This window comes from Panulirus ornatus, chromosome 38, assembly GCF_036320965.1.
Source record: "Panulirus ornatus isolate Po-2019 chromosome 38, ASM3632096v1, whole genome shotgun sequence".
Taxonomy (NCBI): domain Eukaryota; kingdom Metazoa; phylum Arthropoda; class Malacostraca; order Decapoda; family Palinuridae; genus Panulirus; species Panulirus ornatus.
The window spans coordinates 14809427-14832286 of record NC_092261.1 but is presented as its reverse complement, the minus strand read 5'-3'; the positions used below and the strand labels follow the sequence as shown (position 1 = coordinate 14832286).

Here is a 22860-nt window from a genome sequence, read left to right as displayed (position 1 = left end):
GTAGATTTAATTTGTGCCATATTTTTACATTTCTAGTCTTCTCTAGTCTAACACTTAACAGGAGGTAACAAGCTGTAGTCTCCAGTTTTGGTTAATGAAAACTGCTTGTCCAGTAGAAGTGCCTTGCTAATACCTTTGGCAGTTTTGCTTGATTATTAAACATCAAAATGGGGGAATTCATAATAGAATGTACATTGTGTGGTTCTTCGTTTGGTTGTGAGAAAGATTATGATGCCCATCCATGCTTAGACGAAGATGTCAAAGTACCTTTTAAAATAAAACTTGAACAGGGTGAAGATGAAGAAGAAACAGAACTGGAGAGTGAGGCTCAACATATGTTAAATCAAGCCTCTGGTTCTGGTGATAAGGATGGGGATACTGCTGTGCCATCAATTAAAGAAGAACCTTGTGATTATGTGGATGTTGAAGATCAGGATCCGCTTGATTTAAAAGAAGATGATGAAAAGGAGGAAGTTGAGGATGAAGAGGAACCTTCAATGAAAGAAAAGAATCATGAGAATGAGAGTCATCCACTTGAAGATGAAAATACAGACCTTAACGTTATGAATCCTACTACTATATTAGACAAGGTAACGGATGCAGTATCTATTCGCAATGAATGTGGAGTTTGTGGAAAGAGATTTTATCGGAGAGAAGATTTTCTCACCCACACCACAAATTCACACAAAATTCCAAGACCATTTCAGTGTAAAGTATGTAAGAAGAGGTTTACTCAGAAGCATTATGTTACATTACACATGAGAGTACATACAGGAGAAAGACCCTATAAATGTAAGCTCTGTTCCAATACATACACTCACAAGACAAGTTATACAATTCACATGAGAATCCACAATGGAGATCGACCATATATATGTGGAATATGTGGCAAAAAGTGCTATGATAAGAGTGGTTTGACAAGCCACATGAGATCACATACTAAGGAAACTCCATATGAGTGTGAAGTTTGTGGAAGACGTTTCACCCATTCCAAAAGTTTGTTAGTTCATCGTAGGAATCATACTGGTGAGAAACCTTACAAATGCCAGTACTGTGGCAAATGTTTCAGGCACTGGCATAAACATAAAATACACATCAGATTACATACTGGAGAAAGACCATATAAATGCAGTATATGTGGCAAGGGTTTTCCACGAAATGATGAAGTAAAGAGACATATGAGAAGTCATCAAGGAATAAAATCTTTCAAATGTTCAATTTGTGGTGTTTACTGTGCCACCCAGGCAAGCATTACAGGCCATATTGACCTTCACCATGCAGACTTGAGGCAGATTGATCCAAATGCTCCAGAAAAGACTCTTGTGAAAAACAGTAACTCAGGGATTTTAGGGACAAAAGCACCTCAACCAAGGACAATCTATAAGCCAATTGTCTCAGTAGCTAATGCAACCCAGAGCACCTCAACTCAAGCAAGCACCACTCAAACAACCTCATTACCGTCACTTACTAGAAATGGTACTCTTAAATTGAATGTGAGAAAAGATCTGAAAAAAGCAGAGGATAAATCAGTTAGCAAAACACAAACCAAGGAAGGTGAGAAAACTAAAGTACTGAGCTACAAAGAATTCATTGAACTCCAAGAGAAATTGCTAATGTGTAAAGGTTTGACTGTCAAAAACCCACAAGTTAATTCTTCTGTCAGTAAAGCATATGATAGTGGTAATAGCAATAAAGATGGTACACAGTCAAAGATTCATAATGTTACATTCCTACCCAATAATACCAAGACCTCAGTGGGTATTACAGGCAATGTTATGGATAATAATATTCATGGAAAGCAGATAATGGTTGTATCATCACAGAGTGGTCAGAAAGGTGAGGGAGCTCGGTTTGTAGTACCACAATCATTAGGTGGTAACAAGCAAATAATTGTCACATCTGCTGCTTCATCAAATACAGCTGGGCAACGTCTAGTCATACGTCAGCCCTCTGTGCTCATGCCTCAGGCTCAGATAGGTGGTGGTCAGCAGATAGTATTGCTTTCTAAACCTGGAGGTCACCAGAACTCAGTTATGTTTTCACAGCCCCTGATGTTATTATCTGGAGGAAATTCTCAGCATGTGGTACTAGTGCCCTCCAAATCAGCAGCTGGTTCTGGTACAGGAACTCTTCAAACAATATTGCTTCCTGCTACTGCTGTGAATTCACAGTCTAATTGTGAAACCTCTCGTGTTTCCAGCACCAAAGTCGTGGTAAAGCAGGAACCCGAGGAGCCTACATCCAGTGTATCCACAAGTACTATTACTCCAAAAATAGTGATAAAAGAGGAACCTGGATCACAACTTGTAGGTGGTGTAATGATTAAGCAAGAGCCAGTAGATGACACATCTTTGAAGACCACTAGTTTATGTACTGTTATTAAGCAAGAGCCACAAGATTAGTTGGCAGAATTACCAAATGCTCATTAAATTATGGTTGTAAGGTACTCTTTTTAACTTTGTTATTGGAACAATATTGATATTTCTGTTGTACTTTACTCAGAGGAATTTCATTTACCTTTCAACATTTGAAGTATATGGTGGCTTTTTGATACATAGGTATTCAGATTCACCTGAAATCTGACTAGTCATTTATAGTTCAAGAATTATATTTTCATCTCTTTCCTGATTCTTTTCTGTGCAAGTTTTTTGATGCTTCCTGAAGATAATTGGATGGCATCTATCACTAGTCATACTGTTGTGAATTTTGAAATGTTAAAGATTCTTCAAACATTCCATGATATTTGTAATAATCAACTGTCCATTGATTTTGAGTGTACCTGTAAGATCATTCCATTTTTTTCTCTCTGCGTAGGGTAGGGTTTTTAGGAAAACAGTTAATGTATATAAAAGAATGTTATTTGAAAGGACAGTTTTGTACTATTTATTATTTTGCTAAGGCTGTTTATTTTATATTAGATATTATTTTAATGGCAATTGTGTATTCCAGAATATTTATTTGGTTTTGTTTTAACTTTCAGTACTTATTTATGATATTTAATGTACTTAATTGTGTAAGGTTGATTGGGCTAGTCATTATTGTATATGTGGAGATGTACTTAATTGTATAATTAAGGTATGTTTATGGATTACATACAAAATGTTTATGCTTTTCTGGCAGGATTGATTTTTTTCCAAAGGTACAACACAAGATATTTATAATGATTTTTATGTCTGATTTAACTTGAATATGGGTACAAATGCTTAGTAGTTAAGATGAAAGTATTAGCACAGATAGCTCTTAGTTTGCATATGTGAATCATATGATGTTGATTTTTTATGACTGTCTCGCTTTTGAAAGGACAAAAAATTTTAAGGGCCTTTTAATTCTTTTTCCCAGTTCCTGACTCAAAACATGCACTGAAATTGGTAAACTTGAATTTTCTAAGATTCACATCAGAATACAAATGCTTCTTACTTCAAGGAAATTGCATAAGATAACATTTGAGGCTAGTCAGAAATTGGTAATTGAGCAAGGTATTAATATGTTTACCTATTCTTTACAATGTACTTAATTTTAGAGGTACCATGTGTTTTGATTCATTTTCACCACAACCCTAATAGGCATTTTTTTTATATGGTGTCATTGTTTTCAAAGGTTAATTCTTTGTAAGGAATAATTATTAGGCAGACTTTTAATAAAAATTTCAATGAAATTTATCATTGTTGTCTGAATACTATGCCCTATGAAATTAACTTGAAATGACACCACCTTGAACAATAATACTACAGTTGATAGAATGAGTTAGGAAGCAGTACTTTATCAAATAGTTTATAAGGAAAGGTTATTAGTTCCAAGTAATTTTTGTAAGAATAAAAGGAATGGATGTGAAGGTACAATTCACTCCTGCAATAAAATCAATTTATAGAATGCACCAGTTTGTTATAGAACAGTGGTTAGGGAGGTGGCTGGTTTGCTTAAAAAGAGGGAGAAAGTTTGCATATATGATCAGCTCTTCGTGTATATGGGAAGGGAGCTTTCCCTCCCTTGGGGTTCCACTTCTTAACCAAACCTTTCTATAATGCAAATATGAATTTTCCAATGCTATCCATTTCTACCTTTGCTCTGCTTAGCTCATTTTACATAACCACGACTTATTTGCTGCAGAAATGTTTCCTCATCCTTCCTGGCACCTTTTTTGCTTGGCTTTCTGGATCATACTAATTTTTTCTCTCATTACTTTGGATTTCAAAGAACTAGATTTTTAATATTGTTGCTCCAAAGGAATTTAGGTTCAGTCATCATTTCTCATCACATCCCCTTATTTCCAGTGTGGGAGTGTCACGGAACTCCACTTCTGAGATTATAGTGTATGTAGCAAACCATTGTCAGTGCAGGAAGAGGTGTACAATCTCGTTGAGGAATATTTCATTCCAAAGAAGTCCATCGTTTCTCTGCCACTCATTATTGCATAGCTGTAAAGCTGAAGGAGCCTTGCAAAAAGGGTCCTAGGGCTATATGATTAATTGGACTAATACTGTTGTGTACAGATTATCTACTACCCTTCTCTCCTTTTAAATCTTTTCTCTAAATTTTGGGACCGTCCATATTGCTTTCCATTGAAATATCACGTGCAATTGTGTGTGTGACATCAAGTGAGGAGACAAAGCAGGTGACTCACATTTTCCCTTGGATCAAACACACATCACAAGTACCTTCTTGAACTTCTTGTACATGTACTTGATTTTCACAAAAGCATAGGTGCATGTGGGAAAGTATTTTTTGCACATTGGGCTCCACTTCTTACCTTCACTTTTCAGTTATTCATATTTGGATTTGCCAGGAGTATCTTGTATAATTTATCATTGCTTATCCCATTTTACTCATCTGCACCTTTTTGCTGAAGAAATATGTTCAGACGTCCTTTATGATGCTTCTCATGTCTTGTGCTTTTCTAGCTTCTGTAGATTTCAGAAAACTGGTCTAAGTTAACATCATCTCAGCTTTACAGGAGTTTGATGTTGGATATCATTTCTCCGTTTATCTTACATTCCAGTATAGGCAAGTGAAGGACTTTTCTCTCAGCATCATTTCAGTTCTGGCACTACCCTTGATACATTCAATTGGACTTTCTCCAGCTGCTGTTTGTTTTTGCTCAAGTGAGAAGATCAAGTAGCTGATTCATGTTTCATCTAAACTGAACATATGTCACGCACATTTTAGTGAACTTTGGTGACATGTACTTGATTTTGATGAAACTTGCTTGCTTTTCTTACAATTCTGCTAATGTGATATTCTGGTTATGAGTTAGGTAAATTGTTAACTCGAAGACCCCTCTTATAGACTGGCTCATGTAACTTATATCACCAATAAAAGAAATGGGAGACTTTTGTTACAAGCTCAAACTCTTGTAAGGTCACAAAAGAAGAGCAAAGAGCCATTAGTATATTAAGGAGAAAAAATGAAAATCCTTATATTGCTATGCACAGTTCAAATGAAAAACCAGTAGTTCCATAGATAAGCATGTTAAGTACGGAAAAAAGTAAATACACAGATGACAGTAATGAAATAAGTGCAATATGTCTTAACTTCCGTGCTCCTGCAGTGCTGAGGAAGCTGGTCATGTCTACTGGTTGGGACCACTGGTTATAAATTGTAGTGATGTGTGTACATCTATGTGCAGAGAGTGTAGGGTACTTAACTAGTGCTTGATGTCTTTTTCATGGTAGTTGCAACCTGGGCATGAAAAATCTTGGGATACATTGAGATGGTCTTTGTAGTGTTGCAAAAATGGGTGATACATAGAGCATGAACAGGAAAGTGTGACTTGTGTTTGTTTGGGGAATGTTGCTCCTGACAGGTGTATTTCTGATGGGTTGGATTGTAAGACTGAGTTGGGAGGGTGGTTGTTTAGTGCTTGTTGGGTTATATCAGTGTGCATGTATTTTGTCATTGTAATATTTTTGGGGAGTGGAGGGATTTGTGAGTAAAGGTTACTGAAGTGAGGCAGGGTAAGCTTTTCATTTCTACTTAGGGGCTGGTGGTTAGTCATGGAGTAGTTGAGGTGGGATTGTATTGGGAGGATCTTTGTTTCATTGTGTAGGTATTAAGTGTTTGTAGTTGTTAGACAGCCAGTTATTCTCGTTGCCCTTTTTGTGTGGTTGGCAGTTTTGTTATATTTACAGGTTGAGGTGCAGTTTAGTGTGGAATGAATAATTTGTTTCTGTTGTAGAGGATGTTAAGGGGGTTCTATTTCTTATCCAAAGTTCTTTCCAATTAGTGTTCTGAGGGCATTTAGTTTGTGTGTTGTTGCTGTGTTGATGTTATTGGTGTGAGCATTGAATGTCATGTGTTTGTCATCGGTGATGCCAATTTGTTCTGTGGGAACAATTGTCCATTCAGGACATACCGGAGGGTGTAAGCTGGATTCATGTCCGTAGTGGGTTAAAAGAGTGATTAAAGACTAATGTGGAGATGCAGATATTCTGTTCTGAGCGAACCATTGTTCCATTTGTGTAACGTAGTGCTGCATGTTTGTTGTAGCCACTCAATGTGGTGTTATGATGTGATTGTAAGGTCATTCAAATATGAAAGGACCTTCATGTTGCAATTTGCTGCAGGTAATGGGAGGCCATGTAGAAAGAGATTAAAGAGGGTGGAAAGAGTTGAGAAAGAACTGTACCTTGGGGAGCTCCATCGTAAAGCTTAAATCTTTTAGAGTTGAAGTTATTGTGAATGACTCTGTCATGGTGGTTGGCAATTAAATTCACCAATCACTATTCATTGTTATGGAAGATAGTGTCGAGCATCTTTTGTGAGAAGATGTATCAGGGGACAATGCTGAATACTTTGTTAATGTCTTTTACTGTTAGAATTGTGTAGGAAGGGGACTGAGCCATGTTGGATATGTTGTGTGAGGTCAGTGTGTAGTGTGGTATTGGAATGGTTAGATCTGAAGCCATGTTGTGTAGGTGAGAGTGGAATGTTTTAATTGATTTTGTCGTGAATCAGTTTTTCAGTGAGTTTGGTTGCAGATGATAGAGGTGAAATAAGGCAGAAGGAGGAGGAGGAGGATTGGTTGGATAGGAGGATTAAAGGCTTTGTACAGCATTATATTGGCAAGTTTCCAAATGTTAGGTATCTTCCTGTGCAGTCTGGCATGGGTGAAGATATCTGTAAGTGCTTGGATTGCATACTGGCCAAAGTGTTTATGTGAAAGTTTGATATGTTGTCAGGGACTGTAAGAGGAGAGTTCTTTAAGATTTTGATAACATTGATTGTATCATTGGGAGCAAAGGATGGGTGAGGCACCCTTCTGAAATCTACTAATATTACAAAAAAATTGTCCTTATCAGAATTTTTTCCATGTGATAAAATTGCTCAACCTATGTATGTTGTATTTGTGTGTGAGACATGCAGGAGGAACGGGGAAAGAAGGATGTGCAAATGTGCCATCACTGGGAATATGAGAGGATATTACAGAGCATGGATGGAATGGATCAAGAATAGTGTGGGTGAAAGGAAAGATTGTAATTGTTTAGTATGCATAGATATGTGTATATGTGCCAGTGAATTTGAAGGTTGCAAGGTTAATGACGAGATGAAGTGTTTTTGGAGAAATTGGAGTGTATGAAAGAGTTTGAGAAGGAAAGGAAGATAGTTGCAATGGTTGATATGAATGCAGAGGTGGGGTATGATGAAATTAGGAAGATAGTAAATGGGGAGTGCTTGGAGTAAATGAGAATGGAAGTTATCTTGTGGACATCTGTGCTGAGAGGGTTTTATTCTTTGCAAACATTGCTTTTTAACACAAGATGATTCATGGATATTCATGGATGAGAAATAATGGAAGAGAAGAACAAAGGGGTTTGATTACATGGGGCAGAGGCTGAAAGGTTTTGTTAGATGCTAGTGCTATGAGAGGATTCTTTAGAGATTCTGATCATTTTGCTGTTCTTGTGGAGGTAAGGATCAGAGAGAAGTATAGGCAGTTAAAGGTAAATGCAGGTAACAGTAAAGTAATGGTGTTTGAAAGGAAACAGTGAAAATATAGATCTTACAAAGGCCTATAGAGTGAGAGACGAAAGTGTACTAGACTCCTATTGATATGAAGGGAGAAAGAGTGTAAGTGATGACAAGATTTATTTGGGAGCTATCTTGGTTAAGTTTGGTGATATGACAAGAGGGATAAGGAAGAAAACAGTACAAAGTAGAAGAGGCACTGGGTCTCTTAAATGAATGATGAAGGGTAGAGGTGTGCTTTTGGAAGTGAAGAAAGGTTTTCAGGACAGCATAGTCCTCCCGACCCTAACCTGTGCAGTTGAAATAGACAGGATGAGTTGCAGAAGTCAAGAATCTAGGGTGTAGAAATGACCTACATGAGAGGAGCACATTGTATGACTAGATGGAATGAAGAAAGTAATGCAAAATTGATAAGGCAGAGGATGAATTGTGGAATGATAGAGTGGGTGAAAAATACTACTATGAGGTGGTTTGGGCATGTGGAAAAAAATGCTAGATGGGGAATTTACAAGGAGAGCAGATGATAGTATGATTAAAGGGGCTGATGTGAGAAGACCACCTATAACATGGGGAATTAGAGTGGAAGAGTGCTGGAGAGAGAGAAATGGGGAAGAATGCATGGAATAATGTATGCAAGGTAGGCATGTAGGGACAGGGATTAGTTGAGAATCTTGTGGCTGCCTCTTGATGGGAGTTCCTGGAGGGAACAGTCATTAAAGATAGAGAACACTGCCTTTGCTCCAACTTGATTATTGGTAACTTTTCTTCCATTGTGAAAATCCTCTTGGCTGGCATTTTCTTTGTATTGATATCAGTGGGATATTCAAACATTGAAATACAAAATGTTAAGATTCCAGCATGACATATTTAAACTTATAGTGCAGGAAGTCATAGTTCTGTCAACAAGTACTGTGTAGTGACTGAGGTGCAAACCAGCCTGACTACCTAGCATGCTCAGCAGCTGGTGAAGTGTGACTTGAAAAATATTAAAGACTGCACTGCTGCAAAATCTCACAAGTACACTTAATTGTTTGGCATTATTGAATAAAAGATGCAGTGTTCACATGGGATTTGGCATATGTGCTTATGCTGTACATGTGCAAAAACCTGAACAACACAGTGAAGATTAGTACGTAACCTTACACATGGATGACAGTCAAAATCCTGAAGCATCTCACTTGTAGTGTAAAAATATTTGATATGATGTTGCTTTGATCTAAAACTGCTGTATATAGTCTTCTCCATTTGTTCATTATGTAAGTTCCTTTTCTCTAATGGGAGGAAAACCAACATTATGAATTTAGATCTACTTTAAAGTATCCAAATTGTAATCACATGCAAATTTTATTGTATTTTTGGTAAATTAGATGTACGTCGCACATTCTGTTTAAGTATTATGGTTTATTAAATTTTTGTAACTTGCCAGCTGATGCTTTTATGATTATTATTATTATTATCGATAATATAATTATTTTCTTTTTTCTTTTCTTTCAAACTTGTTTGTCATTTCCCTTCTTAGTGAGGAAGCTCCAGGAACAGACAAAGAATAGGCTTTATTTGCTACCATTTTATTGGTATTATTCTTGTTATTTGTTCATATTTCTTTGCCTTTTTCTGCAGTAGCATAGTAGCTCTAGGAACAGATGAAGAAAGGCTGCATTTGCTTACATCCATTCTTTGGCTTTCATGTGTAATGCACTGAAACCTCAGCCTCCTATCAACAACCAGGCCCCACAGACCTTTCCATATTTTCCCCCGGCCACTTCACATGCTCTGCTTCAATCCATTGACAGCACATCAACCCCTGTATACTACATCGTTCCAGCTCATTCTATCCCATCCATGCCTTTCTCCCTCCTGCATGTTCAGGCCTCAGTCACTCGGAATCTTTTTCATTACATCCTTCCATCTTCAGTTTGGCCTTCCCTTTTTGTTTCCTCCGCTTCTGACACATATATCATTATTGTCAACTTTTCATCAGTCATTCTCTCCATAAGTCCAGAGTTTCAGCACCCATTTCAGCTCTCTCATCCACTTTTTTTTTTTTTTTTTTTTTTTTGCTTTGTCGCTGTCTCCCGCGTTTGCGAGGTAGCGCAAGGAAACAGACGAAAGAAATGGCCCAACCCACCCCCATACACATGTATATGCATACGTCCACACACGCAAATATACATACCTACACAGCTTTCCATGGCTTACCCCAGACGCTTCACATGCCTTGATTCAATCCACTGACAGCACGTCAACCCCGGTATACCACATCGCTCCAATTCACTCTATTCCTTGCCCTCCTTTCACCCTCCTGCATGTTCAGGCCCCGATCACACAAAATCTTTTTCACTCCATCTTTCCACCTCCAATTTGGTCTCCCTCTTCTCCTCGTTCCCTCCACCTCCGACACATATATCCTCTTGGTCAATCTTTCCTCACTCATTCTCTCCATGTGCCCAAACCATTTCAAAACACCCTCTTCTGCTCTCTCAACCATGCTCTTTTTATTTCCACACATCTCTCTTACCCTTACGTTACTTACTCGATCAAACCACCTCACACCACACATTGTCCTCAAACATCTCATTTCCAGCACATCCATCCTCCTGCGCACAACTCTATCCATAGCCCACGCCTCGCAACCATTTTTACCATACCTGTCTCTTGCCCTTGTTTTCCTTACTTGATCAAACCACCTCACACCACATATTGTCCCCAAAAGTTTAATTTCTAACACATCTGCACACCTTTGAACGTTCTCATCTATATCCCAGCCTCACATCCATGCAACAATGTTGAGACTACACTTTCAAACACACCCATTTTTGCCCTTTCAGAAAACAACCTTTCTTTCATGCATTCTTCAATGCTCCTGGAACCTTTGCTCCCTCACCCACCCAATGACTCACTTCCACTTTCGTGATTCCATTTGTTGCTTTGTCCACTCACAGGTATCTAAAACATTTCATTTCCAAATTTTCTCCACTCAAACTCACACCCCAACTCACCTGTTATTCTACCCTGTTGAAGCTAATAACCATGCTCTTGTTCTTATTTATTCTCAACTTGCTCCTTTCACACTCTTCCAAGTTGTCACCAAGTTCTGCAGTTTCTCACTTGATTCTACCATCATTGCTGTCATCAGCAAACAAGAACTAACCTCCCCATCTGCCCCTACCCCCACAGACTACATACTCACCCTTTCTCTTGACTGCACACTCATCCCTTTCTCCAAGACTCTAGCATTTACCTTCCTCATCACACCATCCATAAACAAATTGAGCAACCACTGTGACATCACACACCACTGCAGTAAACCAACCTTCACCTGGAACCACCCACTCTCCTCTCCTGCTCATACACACATCTTACACCCTCGATAAAAACATCTTGCTGCTGCTAGCAGCTTTCCTTCTACACCACATATTTGTAAGACCTTCTACAAGGCATCTCTATCAACCCTGTCACATGCTCTCTCCAGATCCATGAATGTCACATACAGTACCTTTTATTTCCCAAAGTCACCCACCTTCAAAGGAAATACATGATCCATGTACTGTTGGCTGATATAATAGCAGTGGCAGCAGATGTGGATGAGAAACTGCTGAAGTAGGTTTATGAGTTTTGGAGTGTGAGTGAATGAAGAGAGTTGAGTAATTGTCAACAGAAACAAGTTATTGGGTCTAGCAACAAAAATAGACAGGTTAATGCAAGTGTGAGTTCGATTGGTGAGAACTTGGAAGAAATGGAATGGTGTAGACACTTGGGAGCTCATACTCCAACCAGCCTGTTTCTCTTCCTGCTATATTAATTGATATTACTTTTATTCACATTAACTCATACTCTCTCCTTTGACATTCTCCTAGACATTCTCCTTAACTCAGACAACAGCTAATGCAGTTTTGCACTAGTCTGCTCACAAAGCTGTCTCACACCCCCCTTACCCCCACCAAACAGCAGAGCAACCCCTTTTTCCAAGTCTTGCATTTTCTTTCTCATCAGCCCATCTATAAACAGAGTAAACAGCCATGGGGATATTAACTGCCCTTGCTGCTGACCCACCTTCGTGTGGAACTGCTCGCCCACCTCTCTTCCTATTCTTACACACACACACCTTACTCTGTAGATGGAAAAAAAGTCACTGCTTCATCTATCTGTCATCCCTTACCATATGTTTGTAACACCATCCACAAAGTATCTCTGTGAATCCTGTCATACACCTTCTTTACATCCATAAATGCTTCATACAACTCATTCTCTTTTCCTAAGTATTGCTTATTCAGATTCTTCAAAGCAAACATGATCCACACAAACCTCTAATACACCAGAAGCTACATTTTTGCTCCCCAGTCTGATCGTTTTTGCATACAACCACTATCTCAATCACCAGTCTCCCTTACAACTTACCGGGGCTACTCAACAAACTTATACTTCGGTGATTCAAATTATCACTTTTGTCCCCAAATTTTGTCTGCCAATCGTCATGCACCTCACCTTGAGCCATGCATACACTGAAAATCCTAAAGACTAATCAACAACAGGTACTCCCTTTCTTGAGAAATTCAACTGCAATCCCACCTAATCCAGTTGCTTTGAGGCACTTCATCTTATGCATGGCTTTCACCACCTCATAACTAAACCACTTACAATGGCCTTCATGTTTTGCATGCTTTCTCATACCAAACACTTCACATCTGCCGCCCTGTCATCTAACAGATTCAACAGACCTTCAAAATACTCACTCCATCTTCACCTTTTCTTTGTCTGTTATTGCTAATCCCATCTGCTCCCATCATTGATGCTCTTATTTGATCTCTTGCACTACTCATGTCCTTCCAAAACATTTTCTTATTCAACTTGTTCTCCAGTGCTCCCCCTAACTCTCATTTTCCCTCTTTTTCAGCCCCATATCCTCCTTTTGACCTCCTCCCACTTCCTCTTGTATATCTCCTGATTACTTGAATTCCTTCCTTGCTGGGAACTGGAAAGACCATCTTCTTGTGGGGAAAAAAATTGAAAAACTTTTTTTCATACAGAATGTCTTTATCATACAATGATATTTTTGCTTTCTGACCCAGCAGTTGTTTTGCTGTGGACTCCCAGGCAAAGCAGTTCTTGCCTTACCCTTTTTCACTTCATGGCATTTCATTCCTCTACTTGATTATTTCCATTAGTCCACTGGGTATGGGTGTGGCATTAAACCATTGGGCTTAGCATTTATTGCCCTGAACTGTTTAACCTAACTTTTTCTCACTGGATCTTTTCATTGTTTTATCAGTTTATTTGCTTTGGATGGTTAGGATTGGGTGCAGGTGAATGGATTATGTTTCTTAGATACCTTTATATACATGTGATTTGGACAATCACATGTTTACCAAATGACGTCCTAGCTTCGTCTCTTCGATGTATATCAACTGACTGTTATATTTCTCTCTTGTGTCTCCCCTGATGATGTGATTATTACACGAAAGTGCACTTGAATTTTCATGTTTCATTTTCCCCGTGGACTCATAGGAATATCTTGATCACGCGCAAAATTGTGATCCTTTCCAATACACAGACATATACATATATACACATGTACATATTCATATATGCTGCCTTCATCCATTCCCGCCACCACCCCGCCACACATGAAATGGCACCCCCTCCCCCATGTGCGCGTGAGGTGGCGCTGGGAAAAGACAACAAAGGCCACATTTGTTCGCACTCAGCTCCCTTTCCACATCCAGGCCCCACAAAACTTTTCATGACTTACCTCAAACACTTCACATGCCCAGGTCCAATCCATTGACAGCATGTCAACCCTGGTATACCATATCGTTCCAATTCACTCTATTCCTTGCACGCTTTCACCCTCCTGTGTGTTCAGCCCTGATCACTCAAAATCTTTTTCACTTCATCCTTCCACCTCCAATTTGGTCTCCCACTTGACCTCTTTCCCTCCACCTCTGACACATATATCCTCTTTGTCAATCTCTCCTCTCTCATTCTCTCCATGTAACCAAACCATTTCAATATACCCTTTTCTGCTCTCTCAACCACACTCTTTTTATTACCACACATCTCTCTTACCCTTTCATTACTTACTCGATCAAACCACCTCACACCACATATTGTCCTTGGACATCTCATTTCCAACACATTCACCCTCCTCCACACAACCCTATCTATAGCCCTTGCCTCACAACCGTATAACACTTGGAACCAATATTTTTTCAAACGTACCCATTTTTGCTTTCCGAGATAACATTCTCGCCTTCCACACATTCTTCAACGCTCCCAGAACCTTCGCCCCCTTCCCCACCCTGTGACTCACTTCCACTTCCATGGTTCCATCCGCTGCCAAATCCACTCCCAGATATCTAAAGCACTTCACTTCCTCCAGTTTTTTTTCATTCAAACTTACCTCCCAATTTACTTTTCCCTCAACTCTAATGAACCTAATAACCTTCCTCTTATTCACATTTACTCTCAGCTTTCTTCTTTCACACACTTTGCCAAACTCAGTCACCAGCTTCTGCAGTTTCTCACCCAAATCAGCCTCCAGTGCTGTAACATCAGTGAACAACAACTGACTCACTTCCCAAGCCCTCTCATCCACAACAGACTGCATACTTGCCCCTCTCTCCAAAACTCTTGCTTTCACCTCCCCAACAACCCCATCCATAAACAAATTAAGCTACCATGGAGACATCACGCATCCCTGCCACAAACAACATTCACTGGGAACCAATCACTTTCCTCTCTTCCTACTCATACACATTTTATATGTATTCATATATCATTTAAATGGGCAGAACTTTATTTTCATGAATAGATTAACAAATTATTATTTCATTTAAAAGATGAAGACTACTACTACAGTTGTTGATTCTTTTTTTTTCCATTAGTATCTACAATAGTGGATGTGTAAATTTTTCATCATGCCAAGATGATATATGAACACTATAGTTTTTTCATGTGATAACTCTCAAGCTATGGTTAGCAGTGTCACCTGACTCTCTTTAGACACTTGCTAGAAGTAGGTAGTTCAAACAATGGCAGGACTGCAGTAGTTTATACACATCAATTGACATACACTGCAGTTGAAGGGTTAAGAAGTTCCATCCCTTCAGAGATTTGTTTGCATTGAAGATAATCGTCTCAACACAGTTTAACTTTTTTGCCAGCTTTCCTTGGTTTTACCTCTAATTTTGGATCTGGGGATGGAGCCAAGGGACATTGTATACAATTGGCCTGTTTGACTGGTTACTCACTGTCTCTGCATCACAAGGTACATCCTTTGTGATCCATCCAATTGTGAAGTTTGCTAGAGAAATGCCAGAATAATGCAGTCCTTATTGATAGAACAAGCATGATACTTGAGGCTATCTGGTTCATACATCCAGGACACTGCCTTGGTTTTCTTTCCAGATACAGTGTGTTCCACTCTACCCTCACTGTTGCCTGCCATAGGGTCACTGTCCCAACAGGAACCAGGTTTGACTGAGGTACAAAACAGTCAGCACCTCTAACCTCTCCCAGAATAGACTGTATTGAATATCAAAATCTCTCTTTAGGGGAACATGATACTTTCCTCTTCTGAATGCTAGACCCATCAAATAATAGCCTTCCTAACAGTCCTATCAATACAACCTATTCTTGGCCTCTCTAGAACTTTATTTCCACTTTAGAGCATTTCATATATTCTGAAAGGATCTCTAGTCTATTAAAGGTATCTTTGTTTTATGCATTTAACTTCTTTCAGCTGAGGAAACTGAGATTTCATACACTTCAAATGATGCCTGGTTTACGTTATCAGAAAAGAGGCTGCTTAAATTTACCACCATGGAAGTGATGATTAAGACACCACAGTGATTCGGTAGTAATGCTGTTCCTCTACAACTCTTTATACACAGATTTAGATTTCGGACTGGGCAGAGTTAATTGAGTGTTCTTCACCACTGTTTGAACAGAAGCAGTTGGGTACCTTTTAATTTATTCTATCGGGGATTATGAGAAGAATGTAAAGTCCTATATCATACAACCCTTTTAACTCAAGGGATAAATTATTTGCTGCATTCAAGTCCCACCTGTCTCCAAGTCTTGTTGACTTCTTTTAAGTACCAACTATATTATCAGTTTATGAACTTATGGAGGACTCTCTGACCCTCTTGTTGAAAATGATACAAAGAAAAACAACTTAAACCACTGTCCAATCTCTTCTTTCCTAAGTAACAAGGTGCTTTGAGGGAATTTTTGCATTTATTTTCTTTCCTGGCAGTAAGCCATTTTGATTTGGCCAAGTCTGCTGTAGAGCTCCAAGAGGATGAGGCATTTTTCACCCTGTTTGAGGCTCAGTCCTCAAGTCTCAGGAAAATCTATTACTCAGATATGAATGCAGAACTGAAGCAATTTCGTTCCTCAGAAAATCAGAAATTTATTTCATGGTAGATTTCTTCATTTTTTGGACCTCTTGTTATGAGAGGTGGTAGACAAAGTAAAGACAAAAATTAACTTTAGTAGTCATATCCAAAATTTAGTGGTTTTTGGTAGGTTTAAGGCAGATGACTGGATATGGATGGAGTTTAAAGAGGTCTAGCAATGCCTTTTGTCACTCGCTGTCTCTCATTTCACCTGTGACATCAGCAATATAACTTAAATGAGAGAGAGAGAACTAGCGACAAGATCTGTGTACATAAACATTTAATTTCTTGCAGCAAAAATGTTAATCCAAGGATAGGTTGCCTGTTGAACTGCTAGGTTTGAATAATTTCATGGCTCCTGAAATAGTTTAGATGACCATCATTTAGCAGGAAAAACAGGTCCTTCCAAGACTAATTAGACTGTAATTATACTTGTTTACATGAGTTAACATAAGAAAGACAGAAAACAGGAGGCCTGATTGGCCCACAATTGAGTTGTCTGAAAAAAAAGTTTAACTTGACAAGAAAATGTAATTCCTCTCAGCAGTTTTTAAGCTATCACCTACTCCCTGCAGCAGCACATTATCCTTCTGTCCCCATTACTACTGTTGTTTATACAGTTTATTTCTGGTGTTTTCTCAGTGTCTACCTGAATTCACAAAATATTTGTCTAAACGACTTCTGAAGGTATTTATAGTCTTAGCATTCACTACATCTGACAGTAACTTATTCCAGTGCTCAACACTCCGAAAGGAAAAGAAGCTTTTTCCCACATCTGTACTACATCTTTTAGCTATGAGTCTTTTTCCATTTTTCCTGGTAACCGTATTTTCTTGTATTTCAAAAAGATGTTTGTGATTTATGTTATTGAACTTGTTCAGAATTTTGAACACTTGGATTAAGTCGCTACGAAGTCTATGTTTTTTTAAGGGAGAAGTGATCCAATCATTTTAGCCTTTCTTCATATGCCAGATTTCTAAGGAATGGGATCAATTTTGTCATGTGTCTTTGTACTTGCTCTAATTTTTCCTTGTCTTTTGTTTCTGGTGTCTTATACTCTGTGTTCCTGGCTATGAAACCTGACATTTGGTTGCCTTTCTAACATGCTGCTTGGCACTGTTTAGTGTACTTCAGAATAGTATGGGATATTGTTAAATAATGCCCAAGTAGCAGAGCTCTTTAACTTTCCTCGCTTACAGATACTCCTCTTCTGGAATAATTTATTTGTCAGGTCCTCAGTACTAAAATGCATGAATAGACAAATAAATGGTGATTGGACAGCATCCCTTGTATACCATTTGGAAAATATTCAGTTTAGGTTGCTCAATTTTGGAGCTAAGAAAGGGTTTGATTGGTTATGTACAGACAATAAGATTTTCAAATAATTTTCTTGTTACTCAAACCGTCATGACTTAGTTCTTCATATTACCCAAAAAATTTGATTTTTACAAGTAAAAGTAAGATTTCCTACCTGAAATTTTGAGATACATGCATATCATGATAGATTTGGTTTACCTTGCGTATGAAAGTAATTCATATTTTAACTTATTTTTTCTTCACCAGCATCTCACTCCAGCAACAGCTGATATATCATAATCCCCACCCAAGATGGCTGAGGTGTCACTAGTCACTGACTGTGACTGTCGAGTTAGTTCTGTGTTGGGCAGGAACACTCGAGAACTTGGTAAGCAGTACCTCTTTGATGGCTCCCCAGAAACTTGCTGGAACAGTGACCAAGGGACACCTCAGTGGGTGGCTCTCAGGTGGAAGGAGCCTGTTGCTGTCACTGCTATCACTGCTCAATTTCAGGTGAAGTAAAGACTTGATTTTACCAAGAGGACTTTGAAAGGTGGCTGAAGGTTAATGACTACATTGATAAGGGAAGAGAAACAGGGATATTGTAGAGAAAGGAGGGAATTAGTTGAAGTAAGGTAAGGAGCTAGTGGAGAGTGAAGTATGATTTTTTTTTTTTCCCCACTTGTACCTGGTAGCATCAGGAACAGGCTGGTCCATTAGCATGCCTCACAGACTACCACTTCATATGCTCTGGTTCAGACTCCAGAGAGGACTGCTGTACTCTTTCTATCCAATGCATGTCTCTTGCCATCTGGATTGTGCAGGCCGTAGTACATCAAAGCCTGTTTGTTGATAAGAAAAAAAAGTGACTGTGGCATGTACAGACACATTAGATATCAGAAATGCCTTCAAGTACGAGGATAAGATGTTCAGAGTAATATTTGTAGCATGGATTAGACCCAGATGTCACTGGACTTTGCTTGGTTGTGGTTACATCACAAGTGAAAAGGAGTCTACATTTTGCTGCTACTGGAAGTAGTGCAACCTTAGGCTGCAGGAGCCTTTAGAAAAGTCCTAGGTAACATCAGGGCACTTTCATAGAAATTGGTCTTTGAGTAATTATGAATAAAATATATCAGACCAATTTAATACTCCCAAAGGTGGAGTCATATAGATCTACAAGAGAAGGGCCAACAGAGGACAACAAAATTGTACTTGAAATAAGGAAGTTAGCTGATTTGGAAAGAATAACAATCATTCAACTTATTTTGAGGAGAGAAGGAAGAGCAGAAACACAATTGTGGGCTTTAAGGTTGCAAATTTGATAAATCAGGTGCATTTCGATCAGCTTTCTGTTTTTGAAAAGTGAAACCTACTAAGAATCTCAGGAAGAAACAAGTAGGGAAAGATATGTAGTAATTCTCAGAAGAAAGAGGTGATGACTGAATTAAGTGAAGACACAGTATATGCAAAAAGTGTTTAAATATTTATAAAGTAAAATGATAGTAAAGGTATTTTAAAAGATGAGTCCCCATGAATAAAAAATCGTTCCTACAGTGTAAACTGTGATTAGAAATAGATAATAACACACACACACACACCACCACTCACACGTTTCCACTCATAGAAATTTGGAAATAGAATTCAGTAGACACAATTCTGATAATTTTTGTGGAAGGTTCTGAAATTTACAATAAAAGATTTCTAACATGGGTTTCTGAAAAGTATAAGAGATCAAGAAATGGGTACATTAGGTTATGAAAGGAAGAACAAAGAAATTTTGAAAAAGATGTAGTGGACGAGGCAGGAGATAATTTGAAACTAATACATAGATTTATATGGACTAGATTATCTCATAAAATGCAGTTAATCAATGTGAGATTCAGAAGGAAGCATTCTAGAGAATGATATAAAGGTATGCAAAAAACCAAATGAAAAGTTCAAAAATGCATCTACAATGGAATTCACTTTTGCCCCAGTACCACTGATATGGAATTGGAAGGTCTTGGAAAGTACAGAAATAACAAGAAAATTCTTAGAATATTAAAGGGTCATGATCCATATAAGGCTCATGATCCTGATGAAATTTCTTGTATATGCACTGAAGAAGAGTGTAAATACATTCAACAAGCCATTTGCAATGTTTATAATTTCACTGGCAGAAGGTGAAGTACCATTTTAATTGATAGGCACCTGAAAGAGAGACTTTTGGATGTTAATGTGCTGAGAGGTGCAACTGGAGGAATGTCTGATCATTATCTTGTAGAGGCAAAGGTGAAGATTTGTAGAGGACTTCAGAAAAGAAGAGAAAATGTTGGGGTGAAGAGAGTGGTGAGAGTAAGTGAGCTTGGGAAGGAGACTTGTGTGAGGAAGTACCAGGAGAGACTGAGTGCAAAATGGAGAAAAACTGGAGGAAGTGAAGTGTTTTAGATATCTGGGAGTGGATTTGGCAGCGGATGAAACCATGGAAGTGGACTTGAGTCACAGGATGGGGGAGGGGAGGCGAAAGTTCTGAGAGCATTGAAAAATGTGTAGAGGTGAGAACATTATCTCGGAAAGCAAAAATGGGTATGTTTGAAGGAATAGTGGTTCCAATAATGTTATATGGTTGCGAGGCGTGGGCTATAGATAGAGTTGTGCAGAGGAGGGTGGATGTGTTGGAAATGAGATGTTTGAGGACAATGTGTGGTGTGGGGTGGTTTGATCGAGTAAGTAATGAAAGGGTAAGAGAGATGTGTGGTAATAAAAAGAGTGTGGTTGAGAGAGCAGAAGAGGGTGTTTTGAAATGGTTTGGTCTCATGGAGAGAATGAGTGAGGAAAGATTGACAAAGATGATATGTGTGTCAGAGGTGGAGGGAACGAGGAGAAGAGGGAGACCAAATTGGAGGTGTAAGGATGGAGTGAAAAAGATTTTGAGTAATCGGGGCCTGAACTTGGAGGAGGGTGAAAGGCTTGCAAGGAATAGAGTGAATTGGAACGATGTGGTATACCGGGGTGGACGTGCTGTCAGTGGATTGAACCAGGGCATGTGAAGTGCCTGGGGTAAACCATAGAAAGTTTTGTGGGGCCTGGATGTGGAAAGGGAGCTGTGGTTTCGGTGCATTATACATGACAGCTAGAGACTGAGTGTGAACAAATGTGGCTTTTGTTATCTTTTCCTAGCATTACCTCGTGAAAACGCTCTTCAGTAGGAGTCCATACAATTTAATTTAACATGTGGCACAACATGTTTCATGGAGACAATCTACCTCATCAGGTGCCAGTACTTAACAAAGTTATTTATATCCCAACATCACTTGATTCCCACCATCCAACTCCAGTCTTTATAGACCATGCACTGTCTGCTTTGTCTGATTGTAACTGTTGCAAGGGAGATTGATTAAGGGGGCTCAGGTGGTGGGGGTTGACCTGGGTAGCTGGGTGTGTCAACAACAACTTTTTTGTTTTCATGTTTTATTCAAGGCACACCCAGCTACCCAGGTCTACTTTTTTGTTTTCATGTTTCGTTCAATGAATTCTCATGGCTACACCAAATTCATTTTGGGGAAAACTTGTTTTGACTAACTCTGAGCAAATGATCTTAGGTCTCTGCCAATGGTTTTTCTTCCTTTATACCCTATACATTATGTAATCAATGATTTTATGTACTGTGCTTTGTGCTTTTGTTTTCACTGACATTTGATTATGCAAAGTTAATATTGATAACTTCAACCAGCTAAGGTAGATTGGTTGTTTTATGAAAGCAGTTTGTGTCACATTCATGATTATACCAGAGAGTTCAGCATCACTTTAAATCACTCGTATAGCAGACCAATGAAATGTTATGTAGTCGGTCCAGTTGGTGAAAAGTTGAGCTAATGCAGCTGTCATCCTTTCTCTTCTCCCTAATTCCAGTGTTTCACCCTGACTCATGCATCTCTAACCACCACTCTGTTTTACTTGTATTGATTATAATGTGGTACTACAAAATGGAACTGTCCATATTTCTCTGCTCTGGGTCTCTTAATTTTGTTATTGACAAATTTTTCACTAAATAAGAAAATTTCCACACTGAAGCTGCTAGTTTTAAACTTATAAATGAATTGCAAAAGTGGATTAGGTATATCATAAAACTTGCTGAGTGAAACAGAAAGACAAAGCCACATCACAGTGTTTATAACTGTTGGCCATAAAAGATACTGGTAATCCACTCTTTCAAAAGCTTATTGAGGAATATATTCTAAAAATATTAGATTAGTACAACAGCCCACTGCCATTATCAAACACTCTGTGCATAGCAAATTGATAAAGAGGGTGCATATTGATCCTAGTTCCCTGAAGTTTCATTTCAATGAATTTCATTCTACTAACTGAGATAATGCACACAGGGTGGATTCTGTGGGTCGCCAGACACGGTGGTGGAAGCAGGACAGGAGGGTAGCAGCAACTGGAAGGAGATTGCACCATGGCACCTTGAGGATGTGGGTACAGAACAGGTCCTCCACCTTCAGGAGTCTCACATCCTCTCTAGACTTCGAATCACCTTTAGGTCCTCCACAGATTTCCATGGCAGAATAATAATGTATAAGTTGGATGTTTTGGGTTATAAAGTTTGACCTTGAAGAAGCTGTTTTATTTCTTGTAAGCAAAAGACTTTCTTAGACATTTTATGATCTCAAGACCAGTGCACATAAGCTTCTGAGTCATAGATCAGAAATTGAGAAGCATATAAGATTGGAGCATGAGTTTAGAGTAAGGAACACGGAATGCAAATTGATGTTAACACATTTCTTGAATTTGATGTGTAGTATACATTACAAGTTAAAAGTAACATTAATTTGTTTTAAGAGTACAAGAGCTTGAGTTATACATAACTGTTGAACATTTCTCTGAACATTAGGCAAAAAGCAATAAAAGGTGGTTTTTACCACCAGAGGCCTTAAGCAAGACAATTCAGACACACAGAGGTTTAAGGTGGGTTGGATGTAAATTAATATATAATTTAAGAAGCAATCAAGGTAAACCATAGAGTATTCTACAGGCATTGGCTATGCATGTTAGGTTTCAGCTTTAGGACACTAAACTTGATAGTTAGAGAAAAGGTGTTCTGTGAATGAAGCTACAGTTTGTTTACTCAGACTCTAACCCACTGAGGTGAGAGAAGTATTCAGGTACAAAAAAGAATTAATATACTTCATATAAAGATGTCAGAGTAAGGACTGTT

At 38.6% G+C, this 22860-nt stretch overlaps 2 protein-coding genes across 7 annotated transcripts in view; both read left to right on the top strand.

Moving 5' to 3' along the window:
- Positions 1 to 22262, top strand: part of LOC139760920 (nuclear receptor 2C2-associated protein) — a 31859-nt gene extending 9597 nt beyond the window's left edge. For all 6 annotated transcript variants that reach the window (XM_071684699.1, XM_071684697.1, XM_071684696.1 and 3 more), the window contains 2 exons: positions 17925 to 18170; positions 22025 to 22262. In XM_071684699.1, the coding sequence (XP_071540800.1) occupies positions 17970 to 18170; positions 22025 to 22252 (429 nt within the window). In that variant the 5' untranslated portion in view covers positions 17925 to 17969 and the 3' untranslated portion in view covers positions 22253 to 22262. The remainder of the gene's footprint in view (positions 1 to 17924; positions 18171 to 22024) is intronic.
- Positions 17 to 2542, top strand: LOC139760917 (uncharacterized). The gene has a single exon (XM_071684693.1). The coding sequence runs from the start codon at positions 168 to 170 to the stop codon at positions 2400 to 2402; it is 2235 nt and encodes a 744-aa protein (XP_071540794.1). The 5' UTR covers positions 17 to 167; the 3' UTR covers positions 2403 to 2542.
- Positions 22263 to 22860: the final 598 nt, after the last annotated feature.

What these genes read in the sequence shown, in the direction of transcription:
- LOC139760917 (XM_071684693.1), top strand. Translation starts at nt 168, where the DNA reads ATGGGGGAATTCATAATAGAATGTACATTGTGTGGTTCTTCGTTTGGT.